Here is a 19,877-nt window from a genome sequence, read left to right as displayed (position 1 = left end):
GCTGGCCTTTTTACATCAATGAAAATGGGATGTTACATTCAGCATGAACTCCTAGCAGAAGGCAAGGGGTTAAACAGCTGTACAGGGCAGCTCATCCAGTCATTTGCTTCTCACTGCTCCGTCCCTCTGCAGCAGACAAGCTCTTCGGCATCTCTTATTTGCAAAGGCACCAGTTCAACAGCAGCCTGAGACAAGTCAACATTTGCCAGTAAGAAATCAGGCCAAGGGCAACCTCCAACAACATCTGACAATAAGCTCCCTGGTTCCAACCCCCTCACCCAGCCTGCTCCGAGAACAGAAATCGTTTTCTGGGAAAAAGCAGCTATATTACAGGTCGTTTCAACCATCCCTCAACAACCCGCCACCTCGGCCAGAAGCTGTTAGCAGGATCAGTCCATCAGCCAGCTCCCCGATGTAAATCACACTCCAGCCTTCAGAAATTTTCAGGAGCTTGTTACAGGGCTGGAGCACGCTCATCGCAGGTGGCCGAGAACTAAAAGCCCGAAAGAGATGCAATCCTGTACGAACTCGTAAGCTGCTGTATACCGTGGAGCCTGCCAAGCGTTCCCCTGCCCCTGCTCACACACACACACACACAGACACAGAGTATCTCACTGCGATGGCAGGGATTCCTCACAGCTCCTTCCACAGTGGAAACTAGAAGTGACTAGGAATTAAATAGGACAGTTTTAAAAGAACTGTTTGAGCAAATATAATCCAAAACATAAGCTGCTGCATCAGCTCTCACAATGGCTTGGGAGGAGGGCGATGACAAGAAGAGCCTGCCATTTGTTGAACGGTACTGGTGCGCGGGGCTTTTCAGTTGCAGTTCATGTAAATTGTGCAATGACTAATCTATGCAGCCACGAGGTCTTATTTATGCCTTCCCTTTGCGCACTTCTGTTGCCATCTGTCAGTCCCACTTACCATGGTGTCTTCATCCAAGTGAGAGAACACTTTGGAGAGCATGGCTTCCTCAGAACTGGAACTCTGAGAACCATCAGGCTGTATACCGCACAAACCATTAATAACACATGAATTTATTCTCGTGTCATGTACTACAATATGAATTTTTTCCGTTCCCCACCTTCTCATTGTCTTTGTGCAATAAAGAATAGCTTTGTTAAAGGCAGAAGAGTAAAGAGAGACCAGGGTTGTGCTTTAGAGACAACATTCACCAACTGCAAATAAATCAAACCCCATTCTCCTTGTGAGGGGCTTACAAATGTGGAAATATTGTATAACTCAAATGGAGGACTTATTTTCAATTCCTTTGTACTGATCCATTTTGGCAAACCGGTTTACTCTTCCAACAGGGAAATCAGCCATAAATCAATCCTATTATCTTTCTGATGAGTTACAAGTTGTCTTTTATTGCACATGCAATATATGTGTTTTTTGATTTTATAGCTAAAATGTCTTGAGTCATTCTATAAGTATGCCACACATTAAAGATTTCCCTAAACAAACTGGCAGGCAAAAATATTGCAAAGAATGATTTTGGATAATAAACAGAAGAACTTCCAGGGCTGCGGTGCACGACCTGTGCTGTTACAGGTATCTAAGAGGTCTGAAATGCCTTGGAGCCATAAGATACCATTTAATATTCTCGGTTTTGATATTCAGTTGGAGAAAGGCACAGAATCCCCAATCAGAAGCCCTTCTCTTAAAAACAGAGCCAAAAAACAATTCAGGTGTTCATATTTTCTGAAAAGATGACAAGTTCTCAGCCAGTTAACCACTGCAAGCTTCTAGTGTACTGGTGGAAAGGGCAAGAAGGTATCAGTGATACACCAACAGCACTGCTGGCATTTATACAAAAGTTGCCTTTCCTTATTATAAAACTAGTCAGGATTTGATGCATTTGACTGGAAATTTCCTTAAACTAAAAGTCAAACCATGTTTACAGTTACGGTTATCTAATGTTTCTCCCAGACACATATTTCCTATCTAATCATGATAAAAGTCAAGTACCAGTGAGAAACTCAAAACGTGGTTCCTGATACCTACTGAAATGGAAACAGTTTTAACTGAAGCAGTAGGGAAGGCGATGGAAAGACTAGCCAGAAGAGCGCACAGGTATGCCCAGAACCGCAGCCAGGCACACGTCACCCCTTTTCAGTTTTAAAGAGACCCAAGAGCAATCCGTTCCATAACTAAACACACCCAGTTTTACTTAATACGATGCACTGCACATGCAATAGCAATAATAGTACTTGCTCCTTATATGAATGTTTTTAGTCAAAGCTCTCCAAATGCCCTCTCCTGCCAAACAAACCATTTTACAATGGGGGTGCAGACACAGGCTAACCAGCTGTCTTATTGTCACAAAAAAAAATCAGTGGCACAAAGTCAAAGCAAGCTACCTGTCAGATGCTGTCCTGGTTTCGGCTGGGATAGAGTTAATTTTCTTCCTAGTAGCTGGCATAGTGCTGCGTTTTGGATTTAGCATGAGAATAATGTTGATAACACACCAATGTTTTAGTGTAAGCACTGCTCAGCAACAACTAAGTCAAGGACTTTTCAGCTTCTCATACCGCCCTGCCAGCGAGGAGGCTGGAGGTGCACAAGAAGCTGGGAAGGGGCACAGCTGGGACAGCTGACCCAAACTGGCCAAAGGGATATTCCATACCACGTGACGTCATGCTCAGTACATAAACTGGGGAAAGCTGGCTGGGTGGGGGGGTACACGGCCGCCGCTCGGGAACTGGCGGGGCATTGGTCAGCGGCTGGTGAGCAATTGCATTGTGCATCACTTGTTTTGTATATTCTTTTATCATTATTATTATTTTCCCTTCCTTTTCTGTCCTATTAAATTGTCTTTATCTCAACCCACGAGTTTTACCTTTTTTCCAATTCTCCCCCCCATTCCACTGCAGCGGAGTGAGTGAACGGCTCTGTGGTGTTTAGCTGCCTGCTGGGTTAAACCACAACAGATGCCTTCACAAAAAACACCTTCAACAAGTCATCCCTTTTTTCCTTACTACAGTAATAAGAAAGATCTCCCTTTCAGCATCGACGTAGCCTTCTGGGGCACTCACATCCACACCTTTCCCAGAAAAAGAAAGTATGGGAAAGACCTTTTTATTATTTGTTGGGTTGTGGGGTTTTTTTATTTAAACATTTCACTGCCACCGTAACTCAGCATCAGACATATTGTTTCTGATATCTGCCTCTGGGCAGCTTAGAACAGTGAACGTCTGTGAGCCAACATGTTCTTAATCTTTAAGAATAGCTGGATAGAGGCATGTTAATGTTGGCCTGTTTTACTTATGAGTGACACAGTATAACTAGGGAGCCACAGTGGATAGACTCAAGACAGGCAGATTCAAATCAAGTCATTATTTTTAAGTGCATTGCCCAAAAGTTGAAAACTCTAGAGAAAAGTGTAATTGGCATAGGCTCGTAACTTAACTCTGAGGCAGGAGTTGGAAGCAGCATCTCGCCCTATCTGGCCAGTCAGTGTCAGGAAGCCTGATGAAAGACCTCTGAGGGACACCAGGATGGACCACAGACCCTAGCAGGTTAAAACTCTCACAGTACAGCCAAAAAGGAGACAGACTTTGCTACATGACTCATGCTGCCAGCCCACACTGGTTTAAGTATAGGCTTCGGGTAAACCATGCAGCATGACAAGGCACTGCTGGAGAAGCCTGAATACATGACTACTTTCAAACTGTGATGCTATTCTTAGTAGATATATGTATGACACGTCTAATTCCAGTACCCTAAACAGCAATGGCATTTCCTGGAAAAAAAAAACAAGAAGAGGGCAAGAAGTAAGGAAGAATAAAATCTGATGTCTTCAGTCACACGTCTTAAATTGTAAGAAAACCTGTCTATTTAGAGTTGTGTAAAATTTAAAGTTTGTGACAACAGAAAAAAAGGGTTTCCTTCTGTAACGACATCACAGTAACTTCAGAATCTTCAAAACAAAGTTTCATTATAACACAAACTTCTAAATCATCCAAATTGCATACATGGAGTATTCTCACACGTGTATTTTTATCCACTGCAAGATCTGGAGCAAAAGATAGCAGTAACATAAAATTTATTATTATACGTTTTTCTGCAAAGCTACAGAAGTTTCTTCTGTGCTTCCCTGAAGGATGCAGCTGCACGTCACAATTCAAAGACAGACATACACATATTAGATACTTACTCAACAGTTTCAAACAAATGAATGCAATCAAGAATCTTTATGATATGCACCTTGTATGTTTTGGTTGTGGTTTGTTTTTCACCCCTTGAAAATAGCTCATAATGACCTGCTAGTGTCTCACAAGAACAACCCAGAACACGCATCATTTCAAGCATCCTCCTTCCTTTTTGAGGTCTATGCATCAGGCAGAACTTGGTCTCTCAGAGCAACTAACCTAAACCCCACTGATGTCATCTGTCCTCAGATGAAGACACATTTTCACTGAGTAAGCAAAAAGCGTGAAGTTATACAAACTGTATCTGCTCAAATGGTAAAAACCTTTGCCAAAAATGCCCGACTGCCCCCAGCCTGAGTTGCACAGGTTGGCAGAGGCTCAGCGCTCTGGCACGGCTGGGGGTGTTTCCCTCTCCCAGCCTGTAATTTGCCCTGCACACTGCTGGGAGGGGACAGCAGCTCTCCAAACGACTGAGCTAACATTCGACAGTGGAAACCAGGGCAGTAAAGACCCACAGAAGGGGGTCTGAAAGAGACAGCACCATCCAAAGCAATAAAATGGGTCCCACCCTCGGTGCTCATTTCATGCTGAATGGCACGAGAGGGTGAAGGAAAGCATGCTAGATAAATTTATGTGAGCCACGTCCCAATTTGGCCTCGCCACTGGGCTTCCCTCTCCCCGGAGGTCTGCAGCAACTCACTGCGAGATCATATGAGAAACCACCATGTTACTCACACCCAGGGAGCCGGGGATGCTCACGCAGAGGGAGGCGAGAAAGCCCACCTCAAAGTCAAGAGCTAAGTTAAAAAACGCAAGCAGGAGAGCAGAAAAGAGTTGAAAACTGCCGCCTGGGTGAGAGAAGAAGGAATGTTTCCAGCAATGCAAAACAGCAACAAGAGTAGGTTTGGGAGAAAATGACTTTGGAAATCTCTCCTGTGCTGCAGACGTGCCCGGGAGCCCTGGCCAGGGCCCGGACCTGGGCCCTACTGCAGTAGCGCCTGAACAAACAGGGACCGAGGCGAGGGATCCTGCACAAGGTCTTACACACCAGGAGTCAGGCAGCACGGATGGGTAGGAAAAAGCCTGGGACAGCTGGGGAGAGAACAAGGAGTCCACCCTGGTCGGCAAAAACAGGCCACAGTTGTCTAACGTTTCCTGGAGGGAAAGCACAACTCCCAAAAGTAACCAAAAAAAGAGATGCTGTTGAGAAGGATACGAAGGAACGTGAAGTAGCTGCTTTTGCAAGGTAGCATCTGCTAAGCGCTCGAGAAGAAAGCACAAAAACAGCACTAAGAATAAGAATCAGGAGTTGGTGATGAAGGCCAGCCAGCCAAACCGGGGAACTGCAGCACAGCCAGTCCAGTAACTTCTGTTTAGGAAACAAGCAAAAACCCATGAGCAACACTCTCTCCTCAAATAAGCCTTTTAGCAGAAAAGTTTCATTTTAACAGTAGTCCAGCACTAAGGTATTTTGACAGACTCACTTCTGCATGCTGGTAGCGGGCTCTTAACGTGCTCCCATGCTAAATGCATTCTCCCTCTACCTTTACAGAACCAAAGAGGGGGATGTAATTTTAGACATTTCTCTCAGGAAAAATCCCTGCAGCTGCCAAGAAACACTAGTTAGAGATAATGGTGGATGGGGGAAGGATTTCTTATCATCCTGATGTTGCACTTGACAGAGCTTTACTCTACTCCTTCCACATTTCTGTGCATTATGTACATGGCAAAGACACCATCTATTTCCTCAAGCACAACAAAATCTTGTCAAGATCATTCAGGCAAACCAAAGGAAGATACTGGCAAAGCTGAGCTTCCCATATGTATTAACTTGGGGAAATTTAATTTATTTTCATGGGTCTCTCAAGAAATATAAAAATCCTTTCTCTCTTCATGTAAAGATATGCTACATGACAAGTTGGAGTGGTTTCAAACTCTGGCAGAGCTCTTAAGTGGCTATTTCAAGTTACAGGAAAGATCAGAATCGTTGAAGTTAAAACCTGTAATTTGGAACCACTTTCAAGGTACTGCAGCATAAATTTTCAGTTTGAACAACCTTAACAGTGCCCCTTTAAATACAATCAATAGTTAGAAACAGTGGTAGAGAAGTGCCAGCCAGCCAGCCATGTCCTGTATGCTGAAATGTTCATTTACTGCGCTAAAAAAAAAATTAAGTGAATACCTTGTGAAACGGACGATCCCCAGCACACCATCATTTTTAACATATAACATAACTTGAAACAGCAAATTAGAAAAAAACAGCCAACAAACACAGCCATTTCAGAAGCAGAAAAATTAGCCAAGTATTTAGAGGAACATGTAATTTGTTACCCCAGTTGGGGAAAAAACATTTGTACTTTCAGAATTTTCACAGAAGTACTATGAAAGACACAAAGATCGACCATGTTGTTACAGTCTGTATTACGATACAGTATACATTACAATTTCATGAAGTATTGGATTACTGATATGCTTTTTGGACAAAAAATTAGTAGTGTGATGGGGGTGGAGGTAGGGAGGGATGGGAGTGTTGGTGTTTGCCTCTTCATTGCTCTCCACTCTAAATAATCACACTAATGGGCTGGGGACCCATCCCTTGGAAACAGTCTCTCCCAACGAAGATGCTCCTGGGACCCTTACGCTACCTATCTCACGTATGGCAGCATAGTACAGGTCTCAAGAGTTGGGACCACTGCATTAGTACCTAAAAATTTCAGTGTATTTTTATACACCTTACAAGCTACCAGAGAACCTAGTTAGTGACTCAACAGTTATTTCAGTGACTCCTCCGAGATGGTCTGCCTGTGGTAACTGAATTGCAAGAAATTCCAACATGGAGTCAAAAAAAATGCAAGAATACAGGATTCATCATTTGTGTCTTTACAGCACATCCATGCAAATGGCGTTCCTCACACACTCTCTGGCCTTCAGTCAATTATGGTTTATCAACAGTGCATCAAGACATCTGACTGTGAGCTGAAACCCAAGCCCATCTCCAAACTCCATTCTTCCTGTACATCAGTAGACAGCAGTATCTAAGTAGTAGATTTTTTACACAGGCGTCTCCCATGGGGAAAAGCGAGGAAGAGCAAGTACGTCTATGCAAGTCACCTAAGGTTATTTACCATATATGTAAGGAGTTCGAATTTTCAACCCAGTGGCTTATTCAACTGAATGCCGATACAACAGCAAGCCCTCTTGTTCCCTGTACCTTCATCAGCCATAAATTTGACCCCACTGATACCCATCCCGTTCATAGCTCTACAGTGGGAGAAAAACAAACAACACCCCACCCCCACCCCCCCGTGTTTCAGTAATATTCCCATTTATTTACAACTACTGGTCTCAACTGTCTGAGAGATGAGGAGACTACAGTAAACGCACCTCAACGTTACCAAATTGTTTTAAGAACTGATGTTTTTGATATTCCAAGTTATATGCTCATTCACACTTTTTACAGACAAGAGCCCCACCTGTACTGATGGCAATCTCAATTGCAAGTTTTTATAAACACTGTGTTTATACACTCTAGATGTTCACAAAGCCCGTGTCACGTCTGCTAACATTTACTACTGCAGTGGACTAACAATAAAAGGGATACAGCAGCTTGCAGGCGTGAGGAATAACTGCTATTGATTGCTCTACTGCACCTCCTGTACCATCTCCAATGCTTGCCTAGACTTAACTACCCAAGCTGTTATATGCAGTTAGTGTGCCTGTGCTCTTTGGCAAGGTATATTTCACGGCAAGAAAAAGGACAGCTGAACAACTCATCAAAAGCACCTCTCAGAACATTTTCACTCTTTGTTTAGATGATCTCACCCTGGAGATTTCAGCTGCACCGAAGCCCCCAGGTGTTGCTGAAGACTGAGCAGTCTGAGCAGGCCTAGCACGGAGGATGCGATGACCTGATTACTTAAGGACCACTCAGAGAGAAATGTAGTGCTTTGATAATGCTTAAAGCCTTGAGGAGTTTTCAGTAGGGAATTACTACAGCTCATGAAGGTGGCCCACTTCGCATGAGAAAATATGAAAGCAGTGTCAGGGTTTGAGTTAGCATTACTGATTGATATAAACATATCTGTTGCATTTGAGGTCACTTGAGAATGTCATTTCTATTAGGCTCCTCTGCTGCTGGAGGTCTTACTCATTCATACGCAACCATCCAGCTAACTGGAACTTACTTAGAGGGAGCCAACCCGCCCAAAGCACAACTCTTTGGATAAAACTGTGCCTTAGGACACATGCATCTGCTTGTATTCACGTGCTGTTTTTTGTCTTGTACTGGGACTGCAGGCGATTTGAGGGCAGCCACTGCCTTTCTGTTCTGTGCTTAGCCAGCACGCACAACACCTAGGTCTGTGTCCACCACGAACTCGCTATCAGCGGCCTTCAGCTTCAGGGGACCAGCGCACACAGAACTAAGCGCACAAGTGGATCCTGTACGTACTTCTGCACAAATTGGCACCTAAGATTAATAGGCAGACAGTAAGCTGTATTTTAAAAAGAACAACAAAAAAACCCTCAGCTGACACAACAGGCCCCACCCTTGGCAATGCAGAACACCAGCTGCTTGGGGGCCTGGAGACTGTTTCTTGACCATTTTGCAGCTTGGTCTGATGGATGGGAGCTACGAGTGGGAATCAAGTTATTAATTGCAATGCCAGATTTTTTTTAAAGCCTGCCATATGACTCTAAGCAATCTTAAATATTTACTTTCTTCAGTTTTGTCCTCCTATCCTTTGTCTATTTACAGTATAAACTCAGTTAGGCAAGGACTGCCCCCCTCTGAACGGCTGCAGCACTCAGAAGTCTCACCCACAGATGCACCCCTTGCTCTACAATGCAACTTAGAGAAGAGCTACCCCTTCCACAACCGGACTTCCATCTACTCATATTTAACCCAAATATATACGTTACAAGCATACCATGCATACATATTGTTTTTCACTGAATTAAATCTCATACAGCTTTTGAAAATAGTTCTATAATATTACGTGGCCTTCAAGTGATTTTAATGGCATCTCTCTCAAGGTTCACAGTCCCTTCACAGCAATATCCTGTTCCAATGCACAGTTTCTTTTTTAATGCAGTATAACCACTTCCCATTAATTTTATCACAGATTAGCTTTTCCCTTCATTTGCCTACTAGAAGTGTAAAGACACGAGTACGACAGTCTTACACTGTGCAGTGCCACTTGATGTCATCTCCATGTACCCAAAACACCGAACAAGTGATTTCCATATGTATATATGCATGTACGTACAGCGGTACCCTCACCCGGCACTACTGGATGGTCAGCAGTGCTCTCCCCGAGCCCAACAGGGTAAGGATCCACAACGGTTTTTCACAGCTCGGAAAAGAAGAGATGGGAGGAGCTCTGGGGAAGAGTAGAAGAACCTGATGAGAAAGAGTCACTGAAGAGCTCAAAGATCCTATCTCCCTCTTTAGTCCTTAGGGAAAAGGTTTTAAGCTTGTTTTAACTTCCAAAAGGTGCATCTCTCAAACGTTCTTGAAGAGCAAACAGACTTTTCTCTGAGTGGTGCCATCAGGGAGATTTCATCAGTGCATTGCGGGCTTTGAATGGAACAACATAAAAAGACCAAGGGCATCCTTTCAAGATTTGAAACTACAGTTACAGGTAATTCAGCAGCTGCTTCAAATGCTTTTAAGTATTTTAAGAATTTTGAGTAGTCAGATATTTTTCAGTTGCCTTCCTTATGCCAAGGAGATAGTTAATTCAATGACATTTTCACAGGCAGAATACTGTCTTCATTTTTACTGCCTACAATCAAATATTGATCGCAGCACTCTGTTTACAGCATGTAAATTATTTCTATTTAGTGTGGTGTTCACCATAGTCTTTGGGTCATGGAGCAAAAATGTTCTACACTGAAAACCAGTGTTACCAAATTATGAATTCAAGAGCTGATTATACCATTTCTGATGTTTAAGATAACAATCTACTACTGAAAGTAAGCATTTTGTATGAATCCAAATCAGATTGTTTGGCTTTGTCTACAAAATAGCCAAGTGTCAACTTCCTGGTAACAGTTCACTAAAGCACGTGCTTGTATAATCTGTATTCAGGAGGGCCACATACGCACGCATCCTACGGAGATTTTCTGAAGTCTATTTTAGTTTACTTAACAGCATTCTGTACCTAATGTGCACAGTTACATACCAACACAGTACCATTAAAGAAAATATCTATCTACAGTTTCACTAGATTTCATATTGAGAATAAAGATTTGAAAGAATATCACAGTTTCTCTATTAAAAAACAAACAAATGAAAGAAACGGAACTTGAAACCTCAACTTTATATTAGGGTTTACAAATACAGCTGCTGCTGATTTAAGCTCTTTGGAGCTTTTGACACTAAGCATAAGAGGAAAATTGGACTTTCAAATGAGTGAAAGCTGAAACAAACAGGCTATTGTGCAGCCAACTTGAAGTTTACATGCAAAAATTAGATTTTTGAGATTGGAGAAGTTACATTTGGCCTTTTAGGAAGAAAGAGAAGGACAGGATATTAGCATCCTCTGCAAACTAATTGAAGACTAACATTCACATGAACCGCAAAGTAAAGCATTCAGTCATCTTCCTAAGAAAATAGAGTTTGGCAGTACAATAGTCCTCAGAGAAATGCCAGGACAGAAACTTCTGTTGTCTTTGTCGATTTAGCAACTGATGTGTCCAATACCTTAGTGTTTTCTAAAGAAAGAGCATAAACTTGTGTTCCAGCATCTTTCGTGTTGGAAAGAAGCCACTTGAAGCACGCCAACAAAAACAAGAAAAGCTAACTTCAACTCACAAATACCATCATTATGCCATTTTATGCCCCTCCATGGGCAGAACTACGGCTTAAGCAGGGATAGCTCCTGGGTAGAAAAAAATAGGCATCACCAACAAACGCAGGTTCTCTGCGTGCACAGCTGTGAACTGTGTGAGCCACCTTTCTCACCTCTTCATTGCCTCTCTGCACCGTCAACCCACAATAATGCACCTCAGCTTGAGGCAATACCCACTTACTTTGAAGGCTCCCTTCCGACCACAAATTTTCATTGACTACACCTGTTAAACCACCACTGCATGGCAGTTTACACTGGCTTTGCTTGCAATGTCCACCCAGTCAGCAGGGTTTAATCTGACAAGATGCAGCTGCTTTAAGAGAACAGGCAGACCTACGTGCCAATTTCCTTTTGCCGTGGAAATGGACCTAAATTTGAGCTTGTTTCAAATTTTGCTAAAGCAAATGCAAATAATTAGAAGTGAAATAGCGTAAGCATACTTTTTTTTTTTTTAATTACTAGAAGCATAAGAACCCAGCCAGATTCACCCTTTCATTTTTCACACTAAAAACTGAGATTAGCTTTCTGCATGCACAGTCACACACGGGCAACAAAAACTGGTGAAAGACTTGTAAGTGCCACGGTCCTGGAGCCCGGGCTGATAGATCAGACATATACTCGCCCCCCCCCCCCTCCCCTCCCCCCCTTTACAATTAAGGACAACACAGAGTCTACTCTACTTAAGCTACTTTGAGTGGGCGTCTTCCCCTTCCTCAGTCCTCCGTAAGTTTGCCAGGACAACGGCAGGGAGATGCAACTGGGATGCCCCGCGTGAAAACGCGGTGGGCTACCACCAACCTGCACTCCCCGTGTTTAAACCCAAAACAGATACAAGTTTTAGTCGCCCCTAATACCCCGGGACTCTCAACGGAGGATGAGCCTTCATTTGAGCTGACGGCCGTCCCGGGACAAGCCGAGGGAAGGGCAAGACGGAGGACGAGACAAAGCTCTCCAGGCGGGGAGCGAGCGGCGAGGTCCCCCCCCCCCGCCCCGCGGCCGGACGCTCCCCCGGGCCGCCGGGGGCACCGCGGCGCTTCCCCGCCGGCGCCCCGGGCCGCGGCGCGGCGGGCAGCGCCCCCCATGCCCGGCCGGAGGAGACGGCTCCGCCGCCGCGCTCCCCGCTCCCCCCCGCGCCCCCGGCCGCTGCCCTGCCGCGGGGGGCTCCCCGGCCCCCCGCCGCCCCCTCGCTTCCCTTCCCTACCCTCGTACTCCAGGCTGGGGCAGGCGCCCAGGGCGAGCAGCGCGGCGAGGCGCAGCCAGCAGCTCCCCATGCTGCGCGGCGGCGGCGGCCCTTCCCGGCTGAGGGCTGCGCGGCAAAGGGGCAGGCGGAGGAGGAGTGGGACGGAGACATTCTCCGAGCGGGCTCCCGGGCGCCGCCGGAGACTCCTCCTCCTCCTCCCGCCGCCGCCGGGGCAGGCCGCCCGCCCCGCCTCGCCTCCCGCCGGGACCGGCGGCGGTAGCGGGCGGGAAGGGGCTCGGGCGTTTGGGAGGGACGCGGTGCCCCCCATCCCCCGAGGCTCCGGCGTCGGTTTGCCCCGCGGTTGCCCCCCCGAGGGGCTCCTCCCGCCCGCGGGCGGCGGCACGGCTCCGCTCCGACGTGGCCTCCGGGAATCGCCCGGCAGTGCCCTGGCCCGGCGAGAGCTGCGGGGTCCCTCGCCCTGGTGCGTGGCCTGGGGTCCCGGGCCCGGTGCCCTGACCCGCAGCGCCGTCCCGACCTCAACCAAGGCACCGAGCTGGCCGGGACGGTGTCGCCTGCGAGGCTGGGAGGGAGCCAGCCGCGGCTGCGCCCTCTCGCCTTTGCTGGCCTTGGGACCCCCGCCTTGGGCGACGGCGTGATGGGGAGGGAGAGCCGTGCTCCCGCCGGTCCCTTCCCTGGCACCGTGGGACCACGCAGGGAAAGCCCGCCGCTGCCGGCTCGCATCCCATCCAGGGGGGCAGCGGCTGCCGGCGCAGGCCTGGGGAGTTTTGCGGGCAGCGGTGCAGGGAAAGAGGCTGCACTTTTCAAGATGAACTGCTTCGGTTGCTCAGCAATTTGCAGATGGCCAGCCTTAAATGGTTCAAAAATCATGAGTCAGATCCTCAAGTCATGAGATTAAGAAAAAAAGTTTGAAGCCTTCACATTTCCCATTAACTTTTTGAGCTGCTAGGGTGTCGTGCGGTCACATTTTCGGGCCTTCTTCCATAACCGCAAAGACTAGAGGCTTTTTTTCTGCCCTCCAGATGAAAGCAAATTCACTAAGCACTCCTAGCCTGCAGAAGCGAGGGCTTCAGGCAGAGCATCAAATGTTCCAATACTTTTGATTTGTCTGACATCTGTCAACCCTGCAGCTTGACTACAGCTAGACTTGGATATTAATTTTTTTTTCACTTTCTACCATTAGAGGTAGCATCTAATGTGCACTATAAGCCGGTGAAGGTGCAGGAAAGCACTGGCCCCGGGTAGTGTGCTGCCTGTAAGGAGTCTGCATACTGGGGCAGTAAGGGGGAGAGATCCCAAGGGAGTTCCTAGGGTCCCACCTGCATGCTGCAGTATTTGCAACGAAGCACGAATAGGGAAATACTATCTCGTAAGTAAAGGAATATTTCTTTAAAAATAAGAGTCACCAATTTTCAGGGGAAGGATAGTCATCTTAAGGGGAAATGTTAGTCTGGAAACTGAGGAAGAAGAGGCACTAGTTTTGCCTACCTTTGAGGCTGGCTATACCAAAGCGGCCTAAGAAAGAAATGGGATCTTGTTGGTAATTAGAAGAAAAATCTGGGTGGGCTCTATGTTTGGGAGCTTTCTCCAAAACGTTTTCTTCTAATCAGAGTTTTCGTTTGGATCAGGAGCGCACCTGAAGTATACCTCCCGACTCGAATCCACTACTTTTGGTGTCCAAGACTGAAACGTGCCCCGGGAGTGAGTGCACCTCCTGCACCCACGGGGCCAGGCTAGAGCTCCTCTTGGGTAAAATACCCCAATGGGTATGGGTAGGCACTGGGTCCTCAGCACCAACTCTCCTCCAAGTTGAGCATGCTCTGCGCAGTGCAGATGCAGCTTGAGCATGCTAGGCTTCGATACTCAGTTTTGATCACTTTGTTTTCAAAAAAAAAAGAGTGACAAAAGCAACAGCGGTATCATCTGAGCCATTGCCGTTTAGCAGCCTAAGGAAAGATTAGATTTCCATGTGAGGAGAGATTAAAAAGACCAACATTACTCTGTCTGAAAGTAGAAGAATAAGGAAAAAGGAGTGCTTTAGGCTATCGTTATTGGCACAGATATCATAGAAAAGATTAAACTAAAAGGTTAGAAAGCTGTAATAAATAGTGATAATCTCTGTAGTTTATCAGTGCTGCAAGGCTTTGGTAACAGTTGAGTTCGCGAATGTGCTGGAACAAGAGAGGTACCTGAAGCAGATCTAACGGGTCAGGTATCTCTTGCTTTCTCTTTGTGCATGTCCTTTTAGCTGCCCATTTCCCAATCAACGGCCTTCTTTTAGACATTCTTCCTAAGCATGTAAGGTCTATACCAGTATGACAGCATTGTACAAGCAGCCGCTGCCAGCAGAAGACCACGCTGCAAGTTGCAGCTCAAATTCAGGTGCAAGGGCGAGCATAACTAGCAGTGTGAATGTACCCTTCACGGTCTGTTTGAAGTTAGCCTTGTAAACGTGTCAATACGGAGGTGCGCGTTCATTCAGGTGCAAGTTGGCTCTGCAGTTCCTCTGTGCAATGTAACCCTTATTCGACTGTCTTTGTTAGAATGACAGCTACGTGAAACCACCCAAAAGACTGGGGCTTGAAAGACAAGTTCAAAGCATCTTTAAAAAACCTTTTTGAATTTGTAATACAAATCAGATTTTTGTAAAGTGGTTTTCTTAAGGGACCTTTTAATACGGGAAAGCATTTAGAACTAGGAATGTATTAAACAAATGTCACATTTATTGAATTTGAAAGCATAGTCCTGGTCATTTTTTCCTCACAGTTCAGCTTTCAATTTTCATAGAAAAAAATCCAAATATTTAAGCTTGTGGTTATTTGGAGTTCCAGGCACTACTGGCATTACACAAGAAATAACCAGAGTGCTTTTCATGGAAGAGTCACAGTTTTTGACTGCTCAGAGGTAAATGAAATGCAATCCCAGATTAAATAAAGAAAACTTTCAAAACTGAAATTAAGCAACAGTACAGGATGAAAGTGTGTGAGGATGTCTTAGCTGAATAAACAATAAGACCCAAAGCAAAGTTAAGTGCTCTTGGAGACTTAAAGATGTATTCTTATTATGCCAAGGAGTTAATTTAAGCACATGATTTCTCTTTCATGCTTTTTTTAATAGCAGTTCAGAAGTATAATTTTATTACTCTCCACCAGAATAGCTGTAACTTAACTACAGTTACAGCGATAATAAAAACACAGCTTTTGATGGAGGGGAGAAATTCGTTAGAGTACAATTTTTAATAATGTTTAACAATCTAGTCATTTTTCTCCAAAGAGTAAAAGAATGATAAGGAAAAAAAAATAACCCAGCTGCGTGTAATTAAGTTTTGGAAGCCCCGACTAAGATTCAATTAGTCATGATAAGAGGATGACAAACTGGGGGCCCAATCCAAACTACACAGTGTTTTTAGCCCGGTGAATAGCCTTACTGGGTGAGAATGCTCTAATACTTCAAGTTACTCATGTAAATATCTTCAGAAATAGAGGCAGTCCTAAAATAATAGTAATGAAAAAAAAAAAAGCAATTCTTCTGTACGATTCTTACAGTTCTTGAAGTTTATGAATTACTTTCTTACGATGTTTAGTGGCAGCAGCGGTTAGAAATACTTACTTGTTGCTCAATGTTTGCTGTTATCAGACCCTCCTTCCAGCTGCTTGTAACTGCCAGCTCCTAGGGCCAGTTTTTCCCCTCTGGATGTCAGCCTGTTGCATATGAACTTTGCTAGGACGCTGGTCCCTTGTTAGCATCCCACTCTGGGGGCATCTGGGTGCTTGCAGGCCGGTGGGGTGCACTTCAGCGTTGGGATGTTTCTGAAGCTCTGACAAAGAGTCCTGGAGGGGGAGACTGAAATGGAAGCAAAGATCGGGATTGACCTGCGGAGATAACGGGCAGGAGGAGAAGCCCTGCTGTAGGCGCTGCTGTGGTGAGGAACTGGAGGCGCCGAGAAGAAAAAAGGCAAAAAAGAGTCAGGGGAAGACAAGGTCAGAAAGAGGCAGGTGGATGCGTGTCACGTGAAGCACCGTCTGGGGAATGATGGACCAAATTCCTCAATCTGAGCATGCCGCTGCTGTCAGCACACGCCTGCGAAACCCCACTGCCAGCACATGTGTTCACGCAGGGTAGATGCTTCACTCAGTGCTGTTTTCAAAAGGCATCTCCACTGCAGATAGCATGCCTGTCAAAGGGACTTTGCTCATTTTGCATTTTTAAGTGATAGATTCGTGTTTTCTAATAGAAAGCTGTTTTTCCTAAGATGGCAGACAGAAGAGAAACACTAGAGGCCAGCCTACAAGAAGGCATCACTGGCTAAAAATGTCAGAAGGCTGTAGACCAATGGAAATTCTTGTTCTAGAAGCTTAAATAACAGAGATAATGATCAAATAGTTTCTTGTGTGAAACAACAATCTGAAGTTATATCCTAATAATTTTCTTTCTTGGGTCAGACCTAAACCTTAATGGCACACTCCTTGACAAAAATACAAAAGAATATACTGCCCTGGCTGTAGAAATAACATATTTTAGGGAAATGAGATGTGCTCCAGGGCAGCACTCTGCGTGTTCCATCCCTGAGCACTCATGTGCTCCCTACCTCAGTGATCTGAAGAAGTCTCCTTGGGTCTTCCCAGTTAACGGTGGCCTCACGCCCTCCCTTCCAGCAGTGGCATAAAGGAGATGGCTGGACTAACTGTCCCTCAATTTCTCCGCTACCAAAAACCTTGCTATGGAAAATTTCAACATGGAAGTCCGGGTCAGGCACATACGTAGCATATACATAGTATACGTGCGTGGCAAGTCTTCGAGAACACCGGTTGCCTTTGCCCCCTTCCATCTGGCGGGGTGCGTGTGTCCTGCTCACGGGGTGTCTTAGGTAGCCAGCAAACCAGGTATTTTTGGGGGGAGGACAATATTGCATTCTTAGTTAGATGCTGAATGATGCATAAATATTTTTAAGGATAGTATGTGGTATATCAGCAGATACATAGTTTAATGTTTAATAGATATACTGAAGAACAAAACCTCTGTATTTTTAGGATTTTTAAAGCTGTTAACATCTCTTAAAATTCTAACTGTTAATATCTCTTCAGCTTTTGACGAGTGTGATTGGAAACAGCTGTGTCTAAACTGTTTCAACATCAAATGAGAACGGTCTTGAAAATGAAAGATTTCTTTGTGTACAAATAAAAGCACAACAATTTAGCCAGATTTAGATTTTGCAATGTTTTTGTTGAGTCATTAGTATCTGGTCCTGAAAAAGAGACTGGTGATTATATAGCGTGATTAAAATGTAATTCTAACACGGTCTTGGAAGGCAAATAGGTGTGAGGTTGGAGGCTTCCGTCATCAGTATGAGATACTGAGCAAAGCAGACCTAGTACCAAAGCATTACTTTCTCTAATTCTCACCACCGATAGTGGTCTCATCGCACTTAACCAGGACACTATTTATGTTCTTAAAGGAATTTAGATATAACAGGGTGTGAAAATGTTGTAAACTCCTGTGAGTAGTGAATAGTATAAATAATATAGCTCTTGAAAACACTCCGAGGGAATTTAGAGATAGCTTATTTATATTGTAAAGAGAGAAAATAGTCCAAGGACGCAGTAAACGGTTATCATCTTCCTATACAACATTTGGGTATTTTTAAACGTGCTCAATATTGGATTTTAATATCTAACTCAAACAGATCTCCTTTCTACCGCTAATTCAGACATCTGAGGTATTTTTGGAACGTTTCTCTTTTTCTGTGTTGTTAAGCGTCTGTGCTGGCTAGGTGCACATCGTAAGTCTGAGTGAAGTGCTACTCCTTCACCTGGGGGTGTTCGATATAGAGAGTAGCGATAGTAGGATCAGTAGTGTTAGCGTAACTGTGTTGCTTTAAGAACCACCCCTTTCTGGGTCAGCAAGGAGCCCGGCCAGCAATTTCAACAGAAATTGAGTACGGAATGGGCTTCGTGTACAAGAAAGGATTTCTGCTACACTAAGTAAATGTCAGAAAATGCTAGATGTCAAAAGCCAGTTGTCAAAAGCTGGAGAAGTTAATGTCTTATTCACGAGTACATTTTAAGTGAACCCCTACTTAGTTTATCAAGAGTAATGTAAGATTAGCTTGCGTATATGTGATTATCAGGACTTACAGTGGTTTACCATTATGATATTAATTCAATTTACTTCAACTACCCTAATGTCAACAGCATGACTTAAAATCTTCCCCAGGGACAAAGATTGGACGTAGTTTGCATATTATACAACTATTTCCTGGAAGAAAAAGGAAAAAGTTGCACAAAGTTCATTTGATATATTATTATTATTATAATTATTATCATCATCATCACCACCTTTGGGTGTATAAAATACTGCCTAAGCAGCACGTTCTCTCCTTTTCTGCTTCAGTCACCACGAACTTGCATCGGAGCTGTAGCTGCATAAATGAGTCCTGTGCTTCCCGGAAATCAGTACACATGCATATGTAAATATACGGACGAAATGGAAATTTCAGGAGGTCAGGTATACATGTTTGAGCATTCATGTACATACACACGTACATACATACGTCTCTATGTATGTATCTTAGTAAATGTATCTATACACATATACGCGTATCAGTGTATATATGTGTGCGTGTATGTGTATATGTATGTTCTATATGTATGCAAGATGCACAAATAGCAGTTCTTTTTAGAGCAAACACGTATACTTAAACTTCTATTTATGTATCAGAATTTGACCACTGAACATCTATGTATACATTGAGAAATACGTGATTTTATTTTTCCGTTTTTGTGTTTGTACAAATACACATACTCTCTCTCTAACTTTAAAAATACACTATATAAACGTGTCAAGGTACCAGAGTATTTTAAAGCCAAAAGCGATATGCCAGAAAACATGAAGTTTTCGGAGAATTTTGAATCAGAAAATCTGATACAGAGTGAGTATCTTTAACTGCTTTTCAGGGGCCAGGGGAAGGAAAATTTCTGGCTCGGGAGGCTGGGCGGGATGAGACAGTTCCATCTCCGAAGAGCACAAACTCCACCTAGTGGCAGGCTCGATGGTGAAATTTTAGAAAACCGGCGATTCTAAAGCACAATCGCAGTTGTATGACAGGGCTGTGAAATCGAGAAATAAAGATTTCAGTTGATACAGCTGTCTTTGGGAAAGTAAGAAGAAAACAGAGAAAAATGTACTATAAATGTTTCTGCAACTTTTTGCTACTCATCAGTTGATGAAAGCCTTTCAGTAATAAAACCCCCTTACATTTTTATCATAAGGATTGTGAACTTGTTAAAAAAACCCCTTTAAATTAATACACATGTACATGTAACCTGTTTTATTTGTTTAATCTTTTTTATTACCGAGGAAGACATGTAAAAAAGACATCAGAGTGGATTAATTTGCTCCTGCTCCTTCTTAAGCGAAGTGTATGGACCAGATAAACGTGCAAGTCCCTGAAACTGCTTTGATGTACAGCAATTTAGAATCCATTACATAAACTTCTGTCGCATTAGATTTAAGGGTAATTCCCACTTAAAGTAATATTTTTCACTAAATTAGTTCACATTTTAAAAACAGAAATTGTCCTTACGGTAACAATTTCTGTGATTGATCTCCCCTTAAAAAAATAATTAAAGCTTATTTAAATTAATGAGGACACTATTTACTTTATTTTTC

General features: G+C 44.1%; 1 protein-coding gene across 2 annotated transcripts in view; it reads right to left on the bottom strand.

Annotated features, from left to right (window-relative positions):
* The window catches only part of SRPX (sushi repeat containing protein X-linked), a 50,019-nt gene extending 37,718 nt beyond the window's left edge, over positions 1 to 12,301 (bottom strand). For both annotated transcript variants that reach the window (XM_076355598.1, XM_076355608.1), the window contains exon 1: positions 12,213 to 12,301. In XM_076355598.1, the coding sequence (XP_076211713.1) occupies positions 12,213 to 12,282 (70 nt within the window). In that variant the 5' untranslated portion in view covers positions 12,283 to 12,301. The remainder of the gene's footprint in view (positions 1 to 12,212) is intronic.
* Positions 12,302 to 19,877: the final 7,576 nt, after the last annotated feature.

Source organism: Aptenodytes patagonicus, chromosome 1, assembly GCF_965638725.1.
Source record: "Aptenodytes patagonicus chromosome 1, bAptPat1.pri.cur, whole genome shotgun sequence".
Taxonomy (NCBI): Eukaryota; Metazoa; Chordata; class Aves; order Sphenisciformes; family Spheniscidae; genus Aptenodytes; species Aptenodytes patagonicus.
This window is presented reverse-complemented; position numbering and strand designations above follow the sequence as displayed.